The sequence below is a fragment of the Dama dama genome, chromosome 5, assembly GCF_033118175.1.
Source record: "Dama dama isolate Ldn47 chromosome 5, ASM3311817v1, whole genome shotgun sequence".
NCBI lineage: Eukaryota > Metazoa > Chordata > Mammalia > Artiodactyla > Cervidae > Dama > Dama dama.
In genome coordinates, this window is record NC_083685.1 from 57,823,119 (window position 1) to 57,844,195 (window position 21,077).

A 21,077-nucleotide genomic window follows, 5' to 3' on the forward strand; every position below is an offset into this window, starting at 1 on the left:
CTGCTGGTGAAATTACACTGGGAAGGGGTCTCACTAATACATTTCTTGCTTTCATCCTCCAAGCATCGTGAATTACAAACTGAATTTACCATCCTCCAAGTAGGATCCATACCAGAATTCTGAGTTTCTAAAAATTATCTTTAAGCAGCAATGAACTAAGGATGGGATATGATTTGGTAAGTAGTATTATTAACGTAACTTTAACTTTTCCTTCTCTGTTTTTAAAGTCATACATTTGAATTTTATACTACCTGTATGTTTCTTGCTGTGTGTGTGTGTGCTAAGTCCCTTTAGTCATATCTGACTCTTTGCAACCGTAGGGACTGTAGCCTGCCAAACTCCCCTGTCCATGGGATTCTCCAGGCAGAATGCTGGACTGGGTTGCCATGCCCTCCTCCAGAGGCTTTTCCTGACCCAGGGATTAAACTTGCATCTCTTACATCTTCTGCATTAAAGAACCTGCAGGCGGGTCCTTTACCACTAGTAACACCTGGGAAGCAAATACTTCAAAACACACTAAATTTTTCAAAACACACTAAATTTTTATCTGTTCTGAAGCTCATGGGACAGATAGGAGACTGGGTGGGAAAAGAAATCCAAAATACATGAATTTCAAATTCTAAACCAATCTGCCAAAATTGGATAAGCTGAAATGACATTTAGATACTAATAAAAATATTATTTGTCTCAAGAACTTAGATTAATTACTGTAATATTCCATTATGAGAAATTTCTATTTATAAAATCTCATTGCTACTCTATCACTAATCACTTCAAGTGCCATCTTAATGGTTTATTAAGTTCAGAAAAATATTTTTAATGGTTCGTAAAGAAAATAGTACAAAAACACCAAACAGTGCAAGGTCCTCTATTAGGAAAGAAAGATATTTTGATCAATTAACAGAAGTGTTTTGCATGTCATTAAAACCCATTTAAAATTATGACCTACATCATCTTAGAAAAGCAGCAGTGTTTCACAACAATTTGCAGTCATAATCAGGAAAAGAGGAGTGTATTTAATAAGATAGATATACGGCTAACATCCACAAACTCATACATGAAACACATGAATTTAAGGCAAGTAATCCAGTCATTCCCGACTTTACCTTAATAATGCGATATTGCTGCCAACAGGCTAATGTAACCCATGGGTAGCCCAGCTGGCTTGCAAGTGATGGTATCAGTATGTGAATATTTTAGCAGAAATCAAGTACCTGATAGTTTCATGAGAAGTTCAGACGCTGCTTTGACCGACATATCCCGTCTCAGTACGTTGCCCTTTGCTTCCTGGGGCTTAAGCGTGTCCTCAGAGATGCTCGGGGCTGACACTTCCGACTCGGGGCTGAACACATAGCTGGACCGAGGCAATGTGACGCTTAGGGCCTCCTCTTCCTTAGGCTCCTCTTTCACTTTAAAATTGAGATTCATGGGCTCCTTCTGATTTGCAGCTGTCAAAAGAAGAAAGGGATTACATACATATACATATACGAGAGACCACTCCGGCTCTTGGCTACTCCCAACTTAATGAGGTTTGAAATGCAGGAACACGCCGAGCTAACACCGGAGGGACCACAACCCCATCAAAATAGGCTGAGCCCTCGGCACGAAAATACAAGACACTCCATGAGAGCAGGACTTAGGAGAGTGTGGACTTCGGAATCTTTGGAACTTACCGTATTTCAAGAAGTGCTGCCTCTACAAAGTGTCTGGGTGTTTTCTCTTTGGTTTCCCTCAATGTCTTCTTTGCTGCACATGTCACTGCCTCTCTGACCTCTTAGCACTCTCCCTACCTAACCCTGTTATAGAATAATGCATTCAAACAGTTACTCTGCCATAAAACACTGAATATAAACATGTTAGTCGCCCAGTCCTGTCTGACTCTTTGCGATCCCCATGGACCGTAGCCCACCAGGCTCCTCTGTCCATGTAATTCTCCAGGCAAGAATACCAGAGTGGGTTGTCATTTCCTTCTCCAGGGGATCTTCCTGACCCAGGGATTGAGCCTGGGTCTCCCCCATTGCAGGCAGATTCTTTATGGTCTCAGCCACCAGGGGAGCCCCTAAACATGAGTTTATGGCAATAATCCAAGCAAAAACCTAGACAGCAGTGGTCAGGTGGGGATGGAGAACCTGTCGAAGAGAAAAGCTCAGCACAGAGATGTGCTACTTTGGCCTTACCATAAGCTGACGCTACAGCCCCACAAAGGGTGGGGCATGTATTTGGCGCTGTCTTTCTGGTCTACATCGTGTAGCCCAAATTATCTCCTAGTCCACAATGGGCAGTTTTAAAGGGAAAAAAAATATTATTTTCTAAATGTAACTTTAGTTTTGCAGAGAAGCTGCAAAGATGATACAAAAAGTTCCCATACATCCTTCACCCAGAGTTTCCTAAAGTTATCATCTTACGTAACCATGGAGCATTTGTCAGAACGAAGCAATTCCCATTGCTGTGATCTAAGATCCAGACTGTAGTCAGATATCACCAGTTTTTCCACTAATGTCCTTTTCCATTCCTAGCATGGTTGGCTGGTGTGGCGTGTGTGGTCAGAGCAAAGCTGACTGGCCTATTATGGGATGGATTCTGTGGCTTGGCTATACCACACCGCACTACATACTACTTCCTGCTCTTCCTTGGGAAAAACCAAGAAGGAAGGCAAGCAGCCTCATGTACCACTTGCCACTTTCACAGGCATCTCACTTCCCGTTAAACGGTCATAGTAGGAAAACTTTAGGTTGGTTACATTAGGTATACTGGTATTTTGAGAAAGAAGATTTCATCCCAATACAGAAATTTTAGAAATGCTTACGAAAATGAGCCTTGAGCCCACACCTGCTTAACAAAGAAAAAAATAAAAGGATAAATCGCCAAAGCAAACACCTATCACCCCCTGCCCACCCCCTGCCTCCAGCCAACACATAAGCACAAAGTCTTTTCTTTCTGTCTCATGCCCCACTAAGAACATTTATTCTGGAATCAGAAGTCCACACAGACCAGCATACTTGGAAAGTGGACCCCAGAAGGCTAAAGTGACCTTTAGAAGTTTTACTACCAGAAAAATAAAGTGTGTGTGCATGCTCAGTAATGTCTGACTCTTTGAGACCCCATGGACTGCAGCCCACGAGGCTTCTTTATCCATGGCATTTTCCAGGCAAGAATACTGCAGTAAGTTGACATCTCCTTCTCCAGGGGATCTTCCTGACCCAGGGATCGAACCCACAGCTCTTGTGTGTCCTGCAGTGACAGGCAAGTTCTTTACCACTGTGCCACCCAGGAAGTCTAGACAGATAAACAGCTAGGACTAAAACCCAGGTCCATGGATTGTCCACTTTGTATCCCTTCCTACCTCCATCACACCATCCCTCCATCTCTGGTCTCTGTTAGACCAACACTTGAATGGAACTTGACCTTCACGTCTTGGCTAAAACACCACCTTCTCAATGAAGACCCTGACCATCCTCATCAAGACTGCAACCCCCACCCCACAGGACTCCCAAACTGTCTTACCCAACTTTACCTTTCCTTTCTACTCCAAAATGTTTATTAGCGGAAAACACTTCACTGTGGACTGAATTTTGTCTGCCCACCTCCCCAAATACATATATTGAAGGCCTAACTCCCACTGTGACTGTATTTGGAGACAGGGAGGTAATTGGTTAAATGAGGCCATTAGGGTTGGGTGTGACCCTTATCCAATATGATTGGTGTCCTGAGAATAAAAGAGACACAAAGGATGTGCACAGCGAGTAAAGACCACGTGGGACACAGAAGAAGGCAGTCACCTTGAAGCCAAGGAGAGAGGCTGCAGGAGAAACCAAACCTGCCAGCACCTTGATCTCGAACCTCCAGAATGACGAGAAATACATTTCTGCTGCGTGAGCCACCAAGTCTGGGGTATCTTGCCAAGACAGCCCCAACAGGCGAATCCATACTACATCATTTTCTTGTTTATCAGGTTAACCATTTATGGTCTGCGTCTCCGATTCAAAGATAGAGGTTTCATGAAGGCGATGACCTTTATGGGATTTTATTTCTTTTTATTTTTTTACTTTCTCCCTCAAAAAATTCTTTTCATTGTGAAATAAAATGTCATTTAAAAATGTGCGTAAAACTGATACGCAGAGCTCAACAAGTAGTTATAAAGTGAACGACACTGTAAAAGTCCTTTTGGGTCAAGAAATAGAAAACAGCCCTGTTTACTTAACAAATAGGAAGCTCATGTGCCGGGTTGGTGGGCCTCTGGGCTCCGCTTTATGAAGAGAGCTATGCCTGTCATGGGCATCCTTCCTGAGGTCTGGGGAGTATGTCTGTGCTCAGTCGCTTCAGCCATGTCTGACTCTTTGTGATCCCGTGGACTGCAGTCCGCCAGTTTCCTCTGTCCATGGGATTTTCCAGGCAAGTATACTGGAGTGGGTTGCCATGCCCTCCTCCAGGAGACCTTCCTGACCCAAGGATGGAACCTGCATCTCCTGTATCTCCTGCACTGCAGGTGGGGTCTTTATCCACTGAGCCATCTGGGAAGACCAGAGAGTACGCTAAACCTTTCAAAAATGAGCTAGGATAGAGAGCAGATGCTCGCTGCATCCCGCCCACTTCCCATCATCACAGGCAATGGCCCTTCTTAAAATGCTGATGTACCTTGAGTGTGCAGAACAGGGCCTGGAACAACACATAGTAGGTACTCAACATATAGTGGTTGAATGAATAAAATAGGTTGGTCACAAATCAGTGATATCTGTTGGCACTCCATTATAACTCATGGTAAACAAGAACTATGACTTCCAAAATATTTTACTAAAGGCAATCAGAAGTGCTTTCCCAAGGTATCATTAGATCTGGGATAAAACTTCCCAGATAAAGCTAAAGGCTCTGCTACTACACTACAACTCCTCTGGAGGTGTTTCTGAATGATCACTTGGACTCTGGCGTCACTAAAGGCAGAACCCAGAAGAATCTCCAGAAAAGTGCTGAAAATCTAGCCCACTGGGGACAACGCCATTGGAACCTGAACCCAAGAAGACCAAGCCGTGTCCAGAGCAATCTTCAAGCATGCATTTTGGACAGAAGGTACCTCTGTCCAAAGTCTACCTCTACAGAAGGTAACTCCTAAGAGAATCCTGTTTGGTTAGCACATTTCTCCCCTTCCAACTACTTCCGGAGGGGTTTTTACCAGCCGTCTCCTAAAGTCTCTCTCACCTCAGCCTTTCCTCCAGAATCCTGCATAAAACCTTTTCCAAGAGTACCCCAATTTAGTGGACACAGAGTAATTAAATGGATGCTATCTATTAAGCCAGCTTCAGTTCTTTGGGAAGGAAAAATACAAAGTGAGTGGTTATGTATTTTTTAAAAATGCTTTAGATCTGCATATTTTATTTTCGAAACTTTAAAAAATTCTAAGGTGAGGCTAGGAAAGAGATAAGAAACTGCTGGAGCCCTAGAAGCAAATCCCAACTATTGGAGAGGACAACCATTGAGCTAATGTTCTCTGAAGGTATAAGGTAGCTTTTGGGAGCATTAATCAGAACACATGCTACATAAGATACAAGGGGAAAAAAGATATTTGGCATCGTTTGCACAACCCAAATTTAACAGAATTGCAATGACACTTAAAAAAAAAATACACAAGCTGTATGTTGTTGTTTTTGTTGCTATTTTATAAATTTGCAAGGTACTTCATACCTGGTTTTCATTCTGACAATGTCAAGAATGGCATAAAATGAGCAATGTGCTAGGGAGATGTAAATGTAGCTAATGACATATCAAAAAATATGTGGGAAACCCTCATTCGTCCAAGTTTAAATTTCCCAAACATTTGGGTCTAAATAGATGATATAAAAACAGCAATATGAAGGCTACACTGCTGTCTCTTAATTACCAGAAATATTTGCACTGAGAATAGTATATAAAGCCCTATATTTTAAAATTAATATGACAATAATTGCCATCATTTTTTACTATCATACTTTTAAAAAGCCTATTATCTTTTACAGAGAAAGGTGGAACTAAAGATGTTTTCTTTCTCTTTGGGGAAATTGCTAGAGAAAAGCAGTAATTTATGACTCACTGCCTAATCTTTGCTTCATTCTCACCACTAAGAAGATCTGTGCACATATGGAATTCAATTCATAAAGAACTTTCACAGCAACTGCCCTGACTTCTGTTTATGTATCTTAAAGCTTTAGACACTCTACTTAATGCAGCAAGGAAGCCCAACTAACCAAGAGACCCACTTCTCTCCCTGTTCAAGCATTTTGTGACCTGAGAAAATTATGACTAAAAATTAAGTATATCTGTTAAGTCAATGCACTCAACAGAGCTGGGTTGCCATTGAAATGAAATAAATCAGTTTTTTCTAAATCAGGATTTAGAAAGGATTCAAGATAAATGCTAGTATGGGAAGGGGATGGGGAAGCCACTGGGATAAAATGATTCCAAGTTTCTAATTCTAATAGGCCAGCATGCACGAGCTGTAAAAGGAACTGCCATTCTAGCGAAGTGTCCTCAGCGTCATCAACACACACTGACCTTCTGTCTAAGCCCCTCCCATCTCTGACCCCAGGACAATGCTATATAGCTTCCTTAAAGACCATTATTTGGCGACTTCGCTGGTGGTACAGTGGCTAAGACTCTATGCTCCCAATGCAGAGGGCCTGGGTTCGATCCCTGGTTAGGGAACTAAATCCCACACGTCACAACTAAGAGACTGCATGTCACAACTAAAGATTCCATGTGCTGCAACTAAGACCCAGCACAGACAAGTAAGTAAAAATTTTTTTTAGAAAAAGACCACTATTTGTTTCAGCGACACACACAACTAGCATTTGAATTGTTATACAGGAATCGCTCCTTCCATCAACCACAGGAGACAAGTATTATTACCATGTTCATCTGAGAGGTGAAGGAAGCAAGGCCCCAAGAGGTTAAAGGACTGACGCCTTCAAATCAGACACTAGACTTCGGGGTTTCTTGCTGAAAACGCACCCAAGCTCTCTCCTTTCTCTCTGACACAGTCCAAGTGCCTTTAAGGATACGGAGCCAAGCAGTTGCACCGTGGGTGTTGGACAGAAGTGATCTGGCGTGAGCTAAGCATCGTTAGTGAGAAATGAGGAAAGGGTGGGATGTAACCTGAAGGAAAGGGACATTTTCTGGTAGGGAGGAACTTTCTAAAGATTTAAGAGGGCGGAAGAAGAGTCTGCAACATGACTGCTTCTGTTTTGCCTTGTCCATTCCCTCTGGTGAAGGAGAATGACACTTTCCTTGAGTTTAATAAGACAGAGCACTCTTTCAGTTTGGAGTCTGGCAATTTTGTGACTACTGAGCTGCTCCATGAAAAAGTTAGGCCTCGTTAAGAATTTTATTTACCACCTCCCGCTAAAGCAGAGTCAAAGACTCTTGGACCAGGAAGGGACTGCAGATTGGTGGTTTTCAAAAAGTATCCCAAGGAACCCTGGGTCAAGCTTCAGGGGTTCCAACAAATATCGGTTTCAAAGTGAAGCTTTAAAAATTATTTAACTTAATTTAAAAGTTCATTTTAAAATGTGGAGCCTTAAAAAAAATAAATAAAAAATAAAATGTGGAGCCTTAACTCTGTTATATATAAAATGTCATCTTTCTGGAGACCACTGATAGCTTAACTTATGTTAACAAGTTAATTCAGTCCTGTGTATCACTTGTTCTTCCTGCCTCATAGGAGTGGCAGCATTTTGGTTATATGTGGTTTCCCCAATGGCTCAGTGGTACAGAATCCACCTGCAATGCAGGAGACACAGGAAACGCGGGTTTGAGCCCTGGGTCAGGAAGATCCCCTGGAGGAGGGCATGGCAATCCACTCCAGTATACTTGCCTGGCAAATCCCATGGACAGAGAAGCCTGGCAGGGGACAGTCCATGGGATCACAAAAGAGTCAGATACGAATAAAGTAACTGAGCACACGCACAAATCTTTCCAAAAATTCAGGCCTATGCATGTAAAATATACAATTATGGCATCAGTAGGGTCTATATGCATGCCTTAAATCAGGCTTTGTCAACCTCAGCAACACTGACATTCTGGGCTGGATAGTTTGCTTTGGGGGCTATCCTATAAATAGAAGGAGGTCCAGGAGCATCCCCAGTCTCTACCCATTATATGCCAACAGCATTTCCCAGTCGTGAAAACCATTTCTCGAGACACTGAAACTACCCTCTGAGCACGCCTCTGGTGGAGGACCACTGTCTTAACCTAGATGTAGGAAACAAGTGTGTCTGCTGTGATGAAGCTTCCGATCATGGCTGACAGACAGAAACATGCAGACATTTAGATATACTTGGTGCTATCATTTATAGAGCACTTAATATGGGCCAGTATTTGGATTAATTTATCTGATCCTCTCAACAACCCCTTGAAGTAGTACTACCATTATCCCCACTGTGTAGATGAAAAATGAGACTAGAGAGATCAAATAAACTTTCAAATATCAGTTAACAGAGTAATGCATACTCATGTGTGCTCAACTGTGTTTGACTCTTTGCGACCCCATGGACTGTAGCCCGCCAGGCTCCTCTGTCCATGGGATTTTCCAGTCAAGAATACTGGAGCAGGTAACCATTTCCTTCTTCAGGGTATCTTCCCAACCCAGGGATCAAACCCACATCCCTTGAGTCTCCAGCACTGGCAGGCAAATTCTTTACCACTAGCACCATTGGCGAAGCAACTGAGTAATAACCGAGTAGTTAATATAGAATTATAGATGGCTTTAGTGCCTATTGAAAGTTTAGGATGTTTCGTGTCTGCCCTTTATTATGATAAGGAATAAGGGCAGTTGCTAAATGTGTCAACTTAGAAGCAAAAACTTTTTATTATCATACTCTCCTTTCAAGCAGCTGAACAAATTTAATTAAAAGGATCATGAGATTACAAGGCGAATTGTTAAAAATATTATCTCATTTGTCACAATGCCCTTGTGTAAATGATATTTCTTGAAGCTGCAATCAGCAAAATAAATTTATAGAAACATACTAGATACTAACACTGCTCATAACACTCATCCTAACACTAATTTCATGTTCAGGGCTTATCACTTAGCAACTTTTTTCTAATTGTTGGACTTTTAGAAGAAATAAATATAATAAATGAGAACGTAAAAGATAAAATTAAATTTTAAAATACATAAATTACGTATTTTTTGTGCTTTATATATTGAGTCTGTACTTTAAGATTTTGCTTGATAAAAATGAATTTAATTGCTTAAAAACACACAAAATGAAAACCATTACTGTTTTTCAATCCATTATTTTACAATAAGAAAATACAGTCTCAGAGAATGATACGACCTTTTTAAAGTCATACAGCTCATTCATGATTCAGAATCAGAGCTCAACTCTCCAGATTACAAATCAGGGCTGTTGGAGAGACCCAAGTTCCCTTGTAAGCCTATGTAAGGATGTATGATCTGTTTGGGTATCTGGGACTTTTTTTTTTTTTTTGACAACTTGATGTACTTGGTGTGAGAAGAAAATAAATTGCCTCCTGAAGTCATACGGAAAGCCAAGAATTCATTAAATAATAGCTAATAACAGTGAAGAATATTATATTCAAATAGAAGGTTTAAAACATTAGCTAAATATTTTCAGATCTTGTTCTCTCATAACGTAGACCACTTAACTGGTCTTAAGTCATTTTATATTTAGTGTTGGGAAAAGTCTTAACCATCTTATATTTCTCATTATATTTCATTACATTTGTTATCCCCATCTGAGCTAATCCTAAGTTACACTTCAGGATCTATGTCCCCAGACTAGGACCACGCAAGTCCCCTGTGAAGCTACTGCGATCGCAGACGTAGTAACAGAGGGAAAACATAAGTGCCTCTGGAGCAAGGTCAAGGGTAATAACAATAAGCAACGCCACAGACCTTTAAAACAAATAAGGCTTTTCTCTGTGAACCAAACTATTCCAAGCCACACACGACGAGCAAGTGTGGCTATCTGCAGTCATCACTTAACGGACAGGATCTCTCCCTTGTCAAAAGCAGGAAGAGCCAGTCCTGAAAAACCAATCAAGCCTCAAGCCAGGAGTACATGGGAAAGAAAACTGCATTGTAAATTCACACTATTAACATATCAAAAAAAAAAAAATTGCACAAACAGCGGTGAAGTGACTTACAGCTTGAGGTGACTTGAGACCAGAAAAAAGAAAAACTAATGATTGGATAATAGATTTCCAACACTTTCCAGGGAAGTTGGTGCCCATCTGCCCCAAATGACATCTCCTCTTGATGGTCCCACCTGTCATTTTAAGTGACTGTACTGACATTCTGGTTCATACATGGAGATTGTAATGTGTTTTTGTCTTCATGGAACACCCACCCAGAGAGTCTGAGGAACTCCACCAAATGATGACTGTGATTCCTCTCCCTGAAAACCCACCCCTTTTGTCACATGACTCCACAGCGCCTGCCATTAAGAAGTGGAGATTCTCCTGCCCTTTGAATCTGGGCTGCAGTTGTGGTTGGCTTTGGTCACTGGAAGGTGGCGGAAGTGATGCTGGGCCGGTTCTGAGTCCAGCCCCCTGAGGCCGGAAGCATTGCTGCTCTCTCCTTTGGAACCAAGGACAGTCCAGCTGCCACATGGGCAAGCTCAGGCAAACCCACTGAAGGATGGAAGACCCTGGAGGACAGAGAGAGGCCATTCTGGCCAGAGTCATCTGAGACCAGCCATGCCCTGGCAACCTGGCAAGGTCCTGCAGACCGATGAGTCAGCCCAGGGGAGACCGGAAGAAGCACCCTGGTCAAAGATGCCCAAACTCGTGAGTTAAGTGAATGGCTATTGTGCTGAGCTGCTAAATTGCAGACAGGTTGTTACTTAACTGTATGCAAGACTCTGGTTCCTAGACTTGGCCCTACCAGCTGAGTTCCTGGTCAACACCAAGGCGCTCACACTGTTGGAGGCTCCCTTTTGCTTTCTTTCCACGGATCATCTTTTCCTTCCAGCCTCTTGACAGCACTATAGAGTTGGTTGTGAATTTGCAAATCTTTCTTTTTAAGTGAAGTAATATCACAACCTCTGAAAACCTGACTTCCAGAATAGATATGACTAATGAAATATCTTTCTTATCATCTACCACGGAATGCACTGTGGATGATACTGTGCAAAGATAAAGACATTAAAAAGGAAATATTATCTCTTCCTGAACACTGCCCGCCCCCCCACCCCCCGCCCAGCAATCTGAAACAGAGTTGAAGAGGCAAGACTAAGACACAATCAATAATACAAGTCTCCACCTGGGTCTTAAGACTCAGCGGAGGCAACTGAGCACAGTGAGCAGAACTGGGGCAGGGACAGTGGGGGCAGGTATCAGCAAGGAAGCTCAATATTGCTAGAAATTCTCTACAAAGACACAGAACCACTGGAGGTCAGAGGTGCATTAAACGAGTTTGTTGTTTTGGGTTTGTTTGCGAGGATCTTTGTTCCTCAACCAGGGATCAAACCTGTGCCCCGTGCAGTAGAAGCGCAGATTCCTAACTGCTAGACCACCAGGGCATTTCCTAGTTATTTTAGTTTTAATAACATTATTAATTCTTTTTAAAACCTCCCCCCTCCCTTTTATCTAACAGGAGAAGGATACATGGAACTCCATGGTTCAAATGACCAGACTCCTAGAACATGAGTGAAGGCAGGTAAATGGAAATGACGGGGTGTGTCTATGAGCTGGTGAAGACTCAGCATTTTTCTTAAGAGTAGAGGGGATACAGTCACTCAGTAGAAAGGAGCCAGGCAGGGGCACAACCTGATGCCCGAGGTATTGGAAGGGTCCAGGAACGCCTTGGCGGCCTGGAAGGGGGGATGCTCCTGGGGTGGCGAGAGGCATCAGGGAGGGAGCTGGAGGGGCAAGCTGATTACGTGTGAGGGTGACAGCCCCCGGAGAGGCTGCCCTCCAAGGGACAGTTTGTGGGTGTATTTTGAAGACACAAAAAAGTTAACCAGATTAGTGACTGAATTAGCATGCATTAAAAAGGATGCCACGGTCTGAAGCCAAGGAAAATAAACAGTAAAGCAGACGGAGGTCAAAAGACACTTCGCTCAACTGAGAAAAAAAAGAAAAATTAGGTAATAGCTCATTAAGTGCTCAGGAGCCAAGCTTTGCCGTTAGGCAGTTAGCTCTATCCCTTGCCCCTGAAACTTTCTAAGCCTCAGCTTCCTCGTCTATAAAATAGGTTTAACATTAATTGGGCTATTGGGAGGGTTAACTGAGAAATTACATTGCGTCGTTGGCACAGGGCCTGGCTCACTGTAGACCCATCTGATCAGTAACAAGGCTCAGGATGATAATAGTAGAAGTAGCAACAAGAGTAACAACAGTGGTGAGTAGAAGAAAATGTGACTTCTGAGGGAAGGCAGAAAATGACCTGGATTCAGTTTTGCAGAAATACAGACTTTGATCAACTTCCCCAAGTCTATCAAGATAAAAAGTTACTCTGTGGACAATTCTAGAAGGAGGTAAACCTTATCCAGCACAGTGAGGAAAGAAACATCTGGATTCCAGTGGCAGCACCTCTAAACTACTGACTTGCCATCCTGATTTCCTCAACTACATGCCTGTTACAAGATACAAGTGTATTTGAAGATACACTGTAACTGGCCTTACCATCACTGCTCTATTTGCACTAAACAATGCGTGAGAAGCCTAAAAGCCTTAGTACAATTTCTAAGCTATGAGATTCAGAGAATGGCTCCCTTGCTGGGGACTCTGACTCTACTACAACAACCAGGACGGAGGACAGAGCCAACTTCCGGTTTTACCACTTCTTACTTAGTGGTTTGGCGGAAGGGATGCTGAGGCCTGACTGCCTGGCTTGGAACCCCAGTCCCAACTCTTAGTAGCTGTGGAAACATGACCCGTGTCTGAGCCTCTGTTTCTCAGTTTCCATCTGTACAATGGGAACACGAACAGTGTCTTCCTCTAGGATTGTTAGAAGTTCAAGTGGGTTCGATGGCCTGGAGCAGGCATAGTGCTAACTAGCGTCACTGACTCAGTGGACATGAGTTTGAGCACACTCCAGAAGACAGCAGAGGACGGAGGAGCCTGCAGTTCTCGGGGTCGCAAAGAGTCGGATGTGACTTAGCAACCAAACAACAATAACAAGGTACTAAGCAACTGATTGTTCAGGAAAAACCATAAACAATTAGTCAGTGTCACAAATCCCCCGTCCCTGGAAGCCTGAGCATGTGAGTGTGTGACTCCAGGCCCCATCTTCTTGTAACAACCACCTGCTCCTTTTTGTGACTCAGATCAGCCCTTGTCTCGTGGAGCTGCAAGTCAGGAAAACCGACTTGCAGGAAAAGAGGAAAAACAGGAAAAGAGCCACACACTCTCTCTCACACGAATCACCCACCACTTTGGTAAAATCCAGGATTGCAACAAGGCATTTGGACTGCCTGCACATATGAGGGAGGCCCCTTCTGACACGAGGAATTTTAGTCACATGATCAGTTGAGTGTTCATCATGAGAAGAGCCAGGCAGGGTTAAGAAAGGCCACACTGAAGATGCGAAGGAAGGCTGCCCAAAATAAACCTTTCCGGAAGGCATACTTAGGCATAGGAAGAGCTCCAGTTAAGGGCAGTGAAACCTGAGGTCATGAATGGCAGAAAACTGACTTTTCTTTGGAAGAAAGATGCTAAGATGTTTGACAGCCAATCAGAGTCAGCAGATAATAAGGATGCCTCGTTTACCAGGCATCTCCTGGCTCCCACCTTCTCTGGCAGCACAAACAAAGGTATCACTGGATAAGGAACTGCCCTTTACAGACAAATGGTATTGTAACTACAGATGCATAAAATTCTGGGAAATAGATGGAGGTGGCAGAGCAAAGGCCCATGGGAACCCGCAAGATACAACACAAACACTCACCAGCTCCCCGTTGTTGATTCAAGAAAACCTTTGCCATTTTACCGCTGAGCTCCTAACACATTTGAAACAATTCAGCTTGGACTCATTTGCAAGTCATTGCTTTCTGAAATCCACCTCTCATGGTTAAGATGTTTTCAGCCTCAATTTTATGAAATTAATAGAATGCGGGAGACAGAACATTTTTTTGGCCAGTTTCCAAACTAAAAATAGTTGAAATGACTTGTATCTTTTTATTTTCAAAAAACCCAGTACAAGAAGATTAAAAAGATATTCCCAGCCAACAACTGAGGTGCCAAGTTTCTGTCAACTGCTTGGTTCTAATTTGGAGAGTTAGATTTACATGTGATATCTTGAAAAGTGTGGTTTTTCAGAAAGAGAAGTGATGTAAGGCCACAGCAGGCAACTTTTAATCAGGCGTCTAATGACGATACTCCCAGTTCCTAGATGTTACAGATGAGTCTTAAGATTTTCTAATTCTAACTGCAGAACATCCAGATGCTTGTTTTAATTCTCCTGTCATGTGGCCCCATGAGGGGGAAACATGGGGCTCAATGACCATGACTCAGCCAGGCCTCCAGTTCAGGTCAACCTTGACCTACGCTGAATGCTTCAGACCCAGCCCACAGCACCAGGCCCTTTTCATGGTCTGGAACAGAGAGTGAGGGAAGAGAGCTGTACTGAAAAAAACTACAACTGTACTGGAAACAAACAAACCAACCAGGTATCAAGTGCAGCTTCCACATCAGTGGTCCTTAGGCCTTACTGCATTTTTAGAATCATCTGAGGATTTTAAAGAAAACACCAATGTCTAGGTCCTATCCCAGACCAACTAAATCATAATTTCTGGCAGTAATTTCTGGCTGGACCCTGGCATGTAAAATACAAAAGCTTCCCAGGTAAGTCTAATGTCAGTCAAGGTGAGCTCTGCTGCTAGATTAAGAAGAGGTGGCACAGAAACTGTAGGAATTTAACCTCCCCTCCCTTGCAAAGCCCCAGTCATGCAGCTACTGAATCCCTTGCCCTGACATGAGGCAGTCTGCCTTCTGGATTCCAAGAAAGATCTGGGCAAACATGCAGGCTGCAGCCCTCAAAGGCTTGTCTCCTAGGCTGAAACGTAGAGTAGAGTTTTCAAAATTATCTTTGCCGTCATCCCAGAAAGCCATCAGCAAGGGCTGCCCCATCTTCTCCTCTGGGGCAATTACAGTGCTGAGCCTGGGAAGCCTTGGTCCTAGGAAACATTAATCACAAAGGACTAAGGAATGTTAAGTGTGGGCTCAGGCAGGAGAAGTCTGGATGGTTTGGGGAAGGGGTTTGATGTCACAATCACAGACGCTGGGAATCCTCAAAATGGGGATCGGGATGGGTGGCCTTCGAGTCCCCTTAAAACAGCATTCCACCAGCGATTTTTAATACTACTGTGTGTGTGTTCAGTTGTGCAGTGAGTCTGTGGTTCCATGGACTGTAGCCCACCAGGCTCCTTTGTCCATGGAATTCTCTAGGCAAGAATACTGGAGTGGGTTGTCACTTCCTACTCCAAGGGAATCTTCCCGACTCAGGGATCAAACCCACTCTCTTGCATCTCCTGCATTGGCAGGCAGATTCTTTACCACTAGCAACAGCTCGGAAGCCCTTTAACCCTCCTGGGTTCCCTTAAAGTCATTTGTGTGTTGAATGTGTGTTGAAGGAGCAAGAAAGACTCCCCTTAATCAGCAAGCAAGAAAGAATCAAGTGTTTTCCATCTCGCTTTTGAAAACAAGAAGATACGGACACGCTTGAATTTGTCTCTGTGCTCCGATTCTGCAATGACGTGGCTGGCAGAGGCTCCCAGCCCCGGTGTCCACAAACAGCTGCACCCTAGGGTCCCAGCAGGTGCACGCACAGAGCCTGGCTCAAAAATTCAAGACGAGAACAATGGCACCGTTATGAGGCTGGGGGACAAGGCCCAATGCTAACCCAGCATCTGATAAGGGAAAGAGCTAGAAGCTCAGCCACAGCTCCCCGGGGTCTGGCCCTTTGGTCCCGGGATCACAGCCACGGACACAGCCAGGTGGAGTACCCTGGCTCGAGCCACTATCAATTATAGGGCCTGATCAACCAGAGAGCAAGTGGAAGAAAAAAAATAATAATCTCTCCCTCTCCCCCGAAAATGTATTCCTTTCCTTTTCACATATCTTCTCCCGTGGGCTGCGCTGCCCCTGTCACCAAGTTTACATTTACATCCAAATATGCACACACACAAAAAAATTACCGATGCATCTCACTCCCCGGTGACTTTGTAACAGGTTGCTAGGTAACAGTGCACACAAGTCAGGTTTCAGGACCTCTAGTAAGCCACCATAAAATAGCTGCACGGGCCTTTTGCATAAACAGCGTGCATTTGTTATCTGTTTTCTTATGCCCGTTGATCAGTCAGTAAATACTGCGACTGCCAAACCCGTAAACAAGTCCCCGTTAATAGCCGGCTGAGGAAACAGATGACAGGAGAAGGCTTGGGCGCATGGTTTTCCACCCCAGCCTCCTGACTGGCTTTTCCTCTTGTGTTCCTCCTGTTTGCAAGCCTGGCTTTCAGCAGCCACAGGTCTTATCTTACACTCCCTGAGAATGGGTCTGTAGCTAATTACAGACTGATGTGGGGCACCCATAGCTAAGCCCACCAGAAGTCGTGTATTATCAAGCCTTCCTCTACCCTCTCTCACCTTCCTCAGGATTTAAAAACTTTCTGGAGTCCTGGAGTAAAGAAGACACCTTCTTCCTAAGAGCTACTCACCCCTCCAGTTTCCTCCTTGTCTGCTAAGTAAGGAAAGGTCCCATTTAGCCATCCTAAGTGAACACGCCCACCACTGCATTCCTTCCCTTCAGGAAGCACTAGAAGAGCCCAGGAAATGAGCCCCTTTTGCTCTGACATTGGTGGGACATACTATCAAGAAAGAACCAGTGCTCTCCCAGAAGTGAAAATTGAAGGATCTGCAGCAAAACGAAACCCAGAAGCCTATGTTTTCCCCACATCTCCAAAGATGTTTATGTGTAAAATGCAGAGTTTTCAAGAGCACATGTTCCCTTGGCTGGGATGGGAGAGGAGAAGGCAGGGACAGATCTTTGTTCATTGCCACGCTCAAGGCACCTGACTTCCTGCCACTTGACCATTCACGGTGTAGGATGCGCTCACCGGTCACGCAGGGTGGGGTGCCTCCCTGTGACATTCCATCTCAGTTCTTTCTGCGACGCCTCACTTCCATCCCCTGCCTTTCCTTACTTCTTCCAACCAGCCCTGAGCACTCCTGAGGGGCACAGACCAGGGGTGATGGGAACGTTCCAGAAGACCTGACTGACGTGTCACTGAGCAAAGGGACTTCAGAGTGAAACAGAACCTCTAACTCACCTGGCGATGACATTTAGTGAAATTTGACTCACAGTCCATTTAAAGGAAGGTGGTGACCAATTATTCTCCATTTAAAAGGGTATTGTCAATCTCCAAAGAGCTGAAATGGCATTTGGAAATCATCGTGGGGCCTGCCGTCTTTACTGAGAGACAGAACCAATTCTCAGCCGACCTTTCCCCACCCTCTACATCTCTTTTAAAATTTAAAATCAGACTTTAAAAAATATAATGAGTAGCAGCACAGGCCCACAACAAGTTTTCTCATTACAAAAAAGTCAGGAAAAACAGTGCTCCTCCGGCACCATGACACTCCCTATTCAATTCCATGACTTAATCAAACAAATTGGTGGCTGATGGGGCGGTGTGTGTGGGGGGGAACTAAATGAAACATCATGTATAATTTGATGGTGAAAGTGGTATCAATTAGTAATACATTTTTATGACATACTACAACTTCTTTCTAAAAAGCACTTGAGGCAGCTGCAAAAGAATATTAACAATTTTTTTAAAATTCCACTTTACATGAGGTTCCTAGTGTAGTTATGTTCACAGAGACAGAAGGTAGAATAGTGACTACCAGGGCAGAGGGGAGGGAAGAATTCTTGGTTAATGGGTACAGGGCTTCAGTTTGGGAGGATGAAAAAGTTCTGAAGACAGATGGTAGTGAAGATTACACAACAATGTAAATATATTTAATGCTAAGGAACTGGATACCTGAAAATGGTTAAAAGGGCAAATTTCATATTTTTTTTTAACCACAATAAAAAACTTTCCATTAGGAAAAAACAAAACCTAAAGATAATTTTATCATTTGCTCAGATTTTAAAACTCTAAAATTTTTCTGATAGTACTCTGTGTATATGTCCTTTAGAATCTTTCACATCAAGACAATTAAGAACTTGAGTATACGCAAAGCAAGATGTCCCATACAAGCCCTTTCAAAGAACCCGGTGGAGAGACAAGTTAAATAAGGTTTAAGGTCAATGGAGAGACAAGTTAAATAGGGCTCAAGGTCACACAAAGAACTAACTGTCACCAACCTGGCTGCCTGTGACCTGTCCCCCACAGCAGGAACCCATAACAGGGGGAAACCAGAAAGAAATCAACCATCTCTGTTGTTTCGAGACCCAAACCACAGCCATGCCTACTTCCATAGGACAGTTAAAAAAAAAAAAAAAAAGTCTCAAGGAGAAAATGTGTGAGGGTGCAGACAGCTGTCATGTAGAGGGACCTTGAAATCACTTAGTCCTACCAGCTCATCGTATAGCTACGAACACTGGTGGATAGAGACAAAACGGGGGAGAGAGAGAGAGAGAGGGGACACCCCTCTTCAAGTACCTGACAACTTCATGAGAAAATCAGACGCCATCTTAACAGAGATGTCCTGGCTGAACAATGCGGACGCACTGTTGGCCGCGAACTCGGAGGGCTCTCTCAGCTTTGTGTGGTTGGCTGGCCTGTCGGTAGCATTCAGAGGAAAGGAGGTTGGCAGGCCGTTATCTTCCTTGGGCTCCTCCTTCACCAGCAAAGGCGAGACGCCAGCCCCACCCTGGCTAGTCCTCTCTGGAGTGCTGGACTTCATCATGGTCCCCACTAGCTCTGTCCCTCCTCCTTCCCTTTGCTGCCCCAGGCAGGCACTGTCACTGAGGTGGGGAGGCCCCTTGACCTCGGGGTCTGGGAGCTCCTCCTTCACCTTGGCTTCTGTCCTCAGGAAGTGCTGATGGCAACGCATGTGGAGCTTCAGGCTGAAGTGGCGGGAGGAAGTGAACGGGCAGAGCTGGCACTGAAAGGTCTCTCCCCGGTCCTGGTGCTGATGAACCTGATGGAGAAGCAACAAGAGTGAGCTGGCCACTGCGTGCCGACGGAGGACGCCCTGCTGGGCCTCCACCCTTTGCATGTTTGCATGGCTGAGCTGCTGGGTCACGTCTGACTCTTCGTGACCCTGTGGACTGTAGCCCGCCAGGCTCCTCTGTCCATGGGATTCTCCAGACAAGAATAATGGAATGGGGCTGCCATTCCCTTCCTGGCCCAGGGAATTGCATTACCAGAGAAGCACTTCATTGCGTGTTTCAGGTCATGAGGGTCATCCCTAAACACAGAGCGGGTCCACACAGGTTAAGAGTCCATTAGGAGATCCACACTCAACAACCGGGGATGCTGTCTGCCCACGGAGGCTGTCTAGGGTAGAAACCTCTTCATGTTCTAGTCATCCCACCTCCGTTGATGTCTTCAAAGAAAACATTATAAACCCAGCACAATTTGAACTAACGTAATTACTAGTTGGGTGGGGGGGTGGTCAAAAGAGGTACCCTGTCAAGTCATTCCTCCCACAATATAATATGCTGCATGGACCCAAAGATTACCACCCGGAGAAGTAGTTATGCTTTGCAAACATAATTTCCACTTTCAAAAATGCTTCTCTAGGTAATTAAGACTGTGGAAAATAATGCCTCCAGGGCATTCCCGTTTCATAGAGAAATTGAGACCCTGGAGCACGTGGCCAGGGCAAAAGGACATATAAAGAAAGCAGACGGGGAGGGACTGCCCTGGTGGCCAAGTGGTTAAGAATCTGCACGCCCACTGTAGGGGCATGGGTTCGACTTCTGGTCAGGGAACTAAGATCCTGCATGCTGTGCCATGTGGACAAAAATAAATAAATAAAAACAACTCTCTAAGCTTCTAAGACACCCTTCCTTTCTGTATTCCTCCAGCCATCTACAGGCAGCATCTAAAAAAAAAAAAAAAAAGAAGGAGCACAGGGGGAGAAAAACCAGAGGCTGATGCCCACCAAACAGTCTCAGCAAGATGAAACCAGAGGTGCCAAATATGGTTCTTTCTAGCAGGGTCTAGATAGGCACGTCTACCATGAAAGAATGCAGACTTGGAAACCCAGTTCCAGCCTTGCCTGCACAATACCTGTAAAAATGGGAAGAAACGTTTTTCTTTCCTTCCTGTCATGATCAAATTTAGGGCTTGAAAAAGTGAGGAAATCGCTGCATTGGCCTGAGCCAGGCGTGGAGCTGGCAGGTGTAAGCTTGTAACTTCCCCATTCATCTCTGCCAATGTACTTGAGCACTGACCTGCTCCACCCTGCTATTTCAGGACTGGCCCTCCCTCGAGCAGAAACTGCCAATGGCGTAGATTTGGGCCAAAAGATTTGGGGAACTGTGTGATTTTGGAAAAAACGAGGGAAAGGAATTCAAACCCAGAGTCAAACCGACCTCTCCTCTTTGGCGATCTAGGCAGGATTTGAACCCAGGTCGAATGAAGGTGAAAGGTTAAAGGTTCCTTAATCCACTGGGCCACCTGGCCCCTCTGCGTGGGCTTCCTTTCTAAGAGAGCAAGTTTTACTACAGCTGTTTATGCATTCTGAGTGCAATCCAAAAGCATTATTCACCAGCCAAAACATACTTTTAAATAATGTTCAGTGACCAACAAAAGCAAAGAAATTAAAAGTTAATGGTGAGATCCTGTCGCTACAGCACCCCACTGTGGCTTTTTGAAAAAAACAACAGAAGAGATTCTGGGTCCCCCAAAGCAAGAATTTCTCCAAAGAAATAACCAGATACACTTAAATTCAGCAGCTCGTTAAAAGGCTTTCCGCCTGCCAGGTGGGGAGAGGCTGGAGGGTGCCACACACCCTTTGTTGCTGGCTGAGGACTGTCTCAGTTCTTTCACAACAAAGGGACTTCACTCTGGAGTGGATGGGTTCACTTGCTTTCTCCCTCACACAGTCGGGAACATTCCCCACCCTCTCTTCTACCCGGCTCACACGGGAGCTGGCGCTTTGTGGGGCCTCTGGTCACAGCCCCG

General features: G+C 44.3%; 1 protein-coding gene across 10 annotated transcripts in view; it reads right to left on the reverse strand.

The window, feature by feature from the left end:
• ZNF827 (zinc finger protein 827) overlaps positions 1-21,077 on the reverse strand; it is a 186,092-nt gene that overhangs the window by 113,265 nt on the left and 51,750 nt on the right. For all 10 annotated transcript variants that reach the window (XR_009692900.1, XM_061142435.1, XM_061142436.1 and 7 more), the window contains 2 exons: positions 18,603-19,083; positions 1,215-1,448 (listed from right to left, as the gene is read on the reverse strand). Coding sequence is in view for 9 of the 10 variants with exons in the window: in XM_061142435.1 (XP_060998418.1) it covers positions 1,215-1,448; positions 18,603-19,083 (715 nt within the window). In the remaining variant the exon portion in view is untranslated. The remainder of the gene's footprint in view (positions 1-1,214; positions 1,449-18,602; positions 19,084-21,077) is intronic.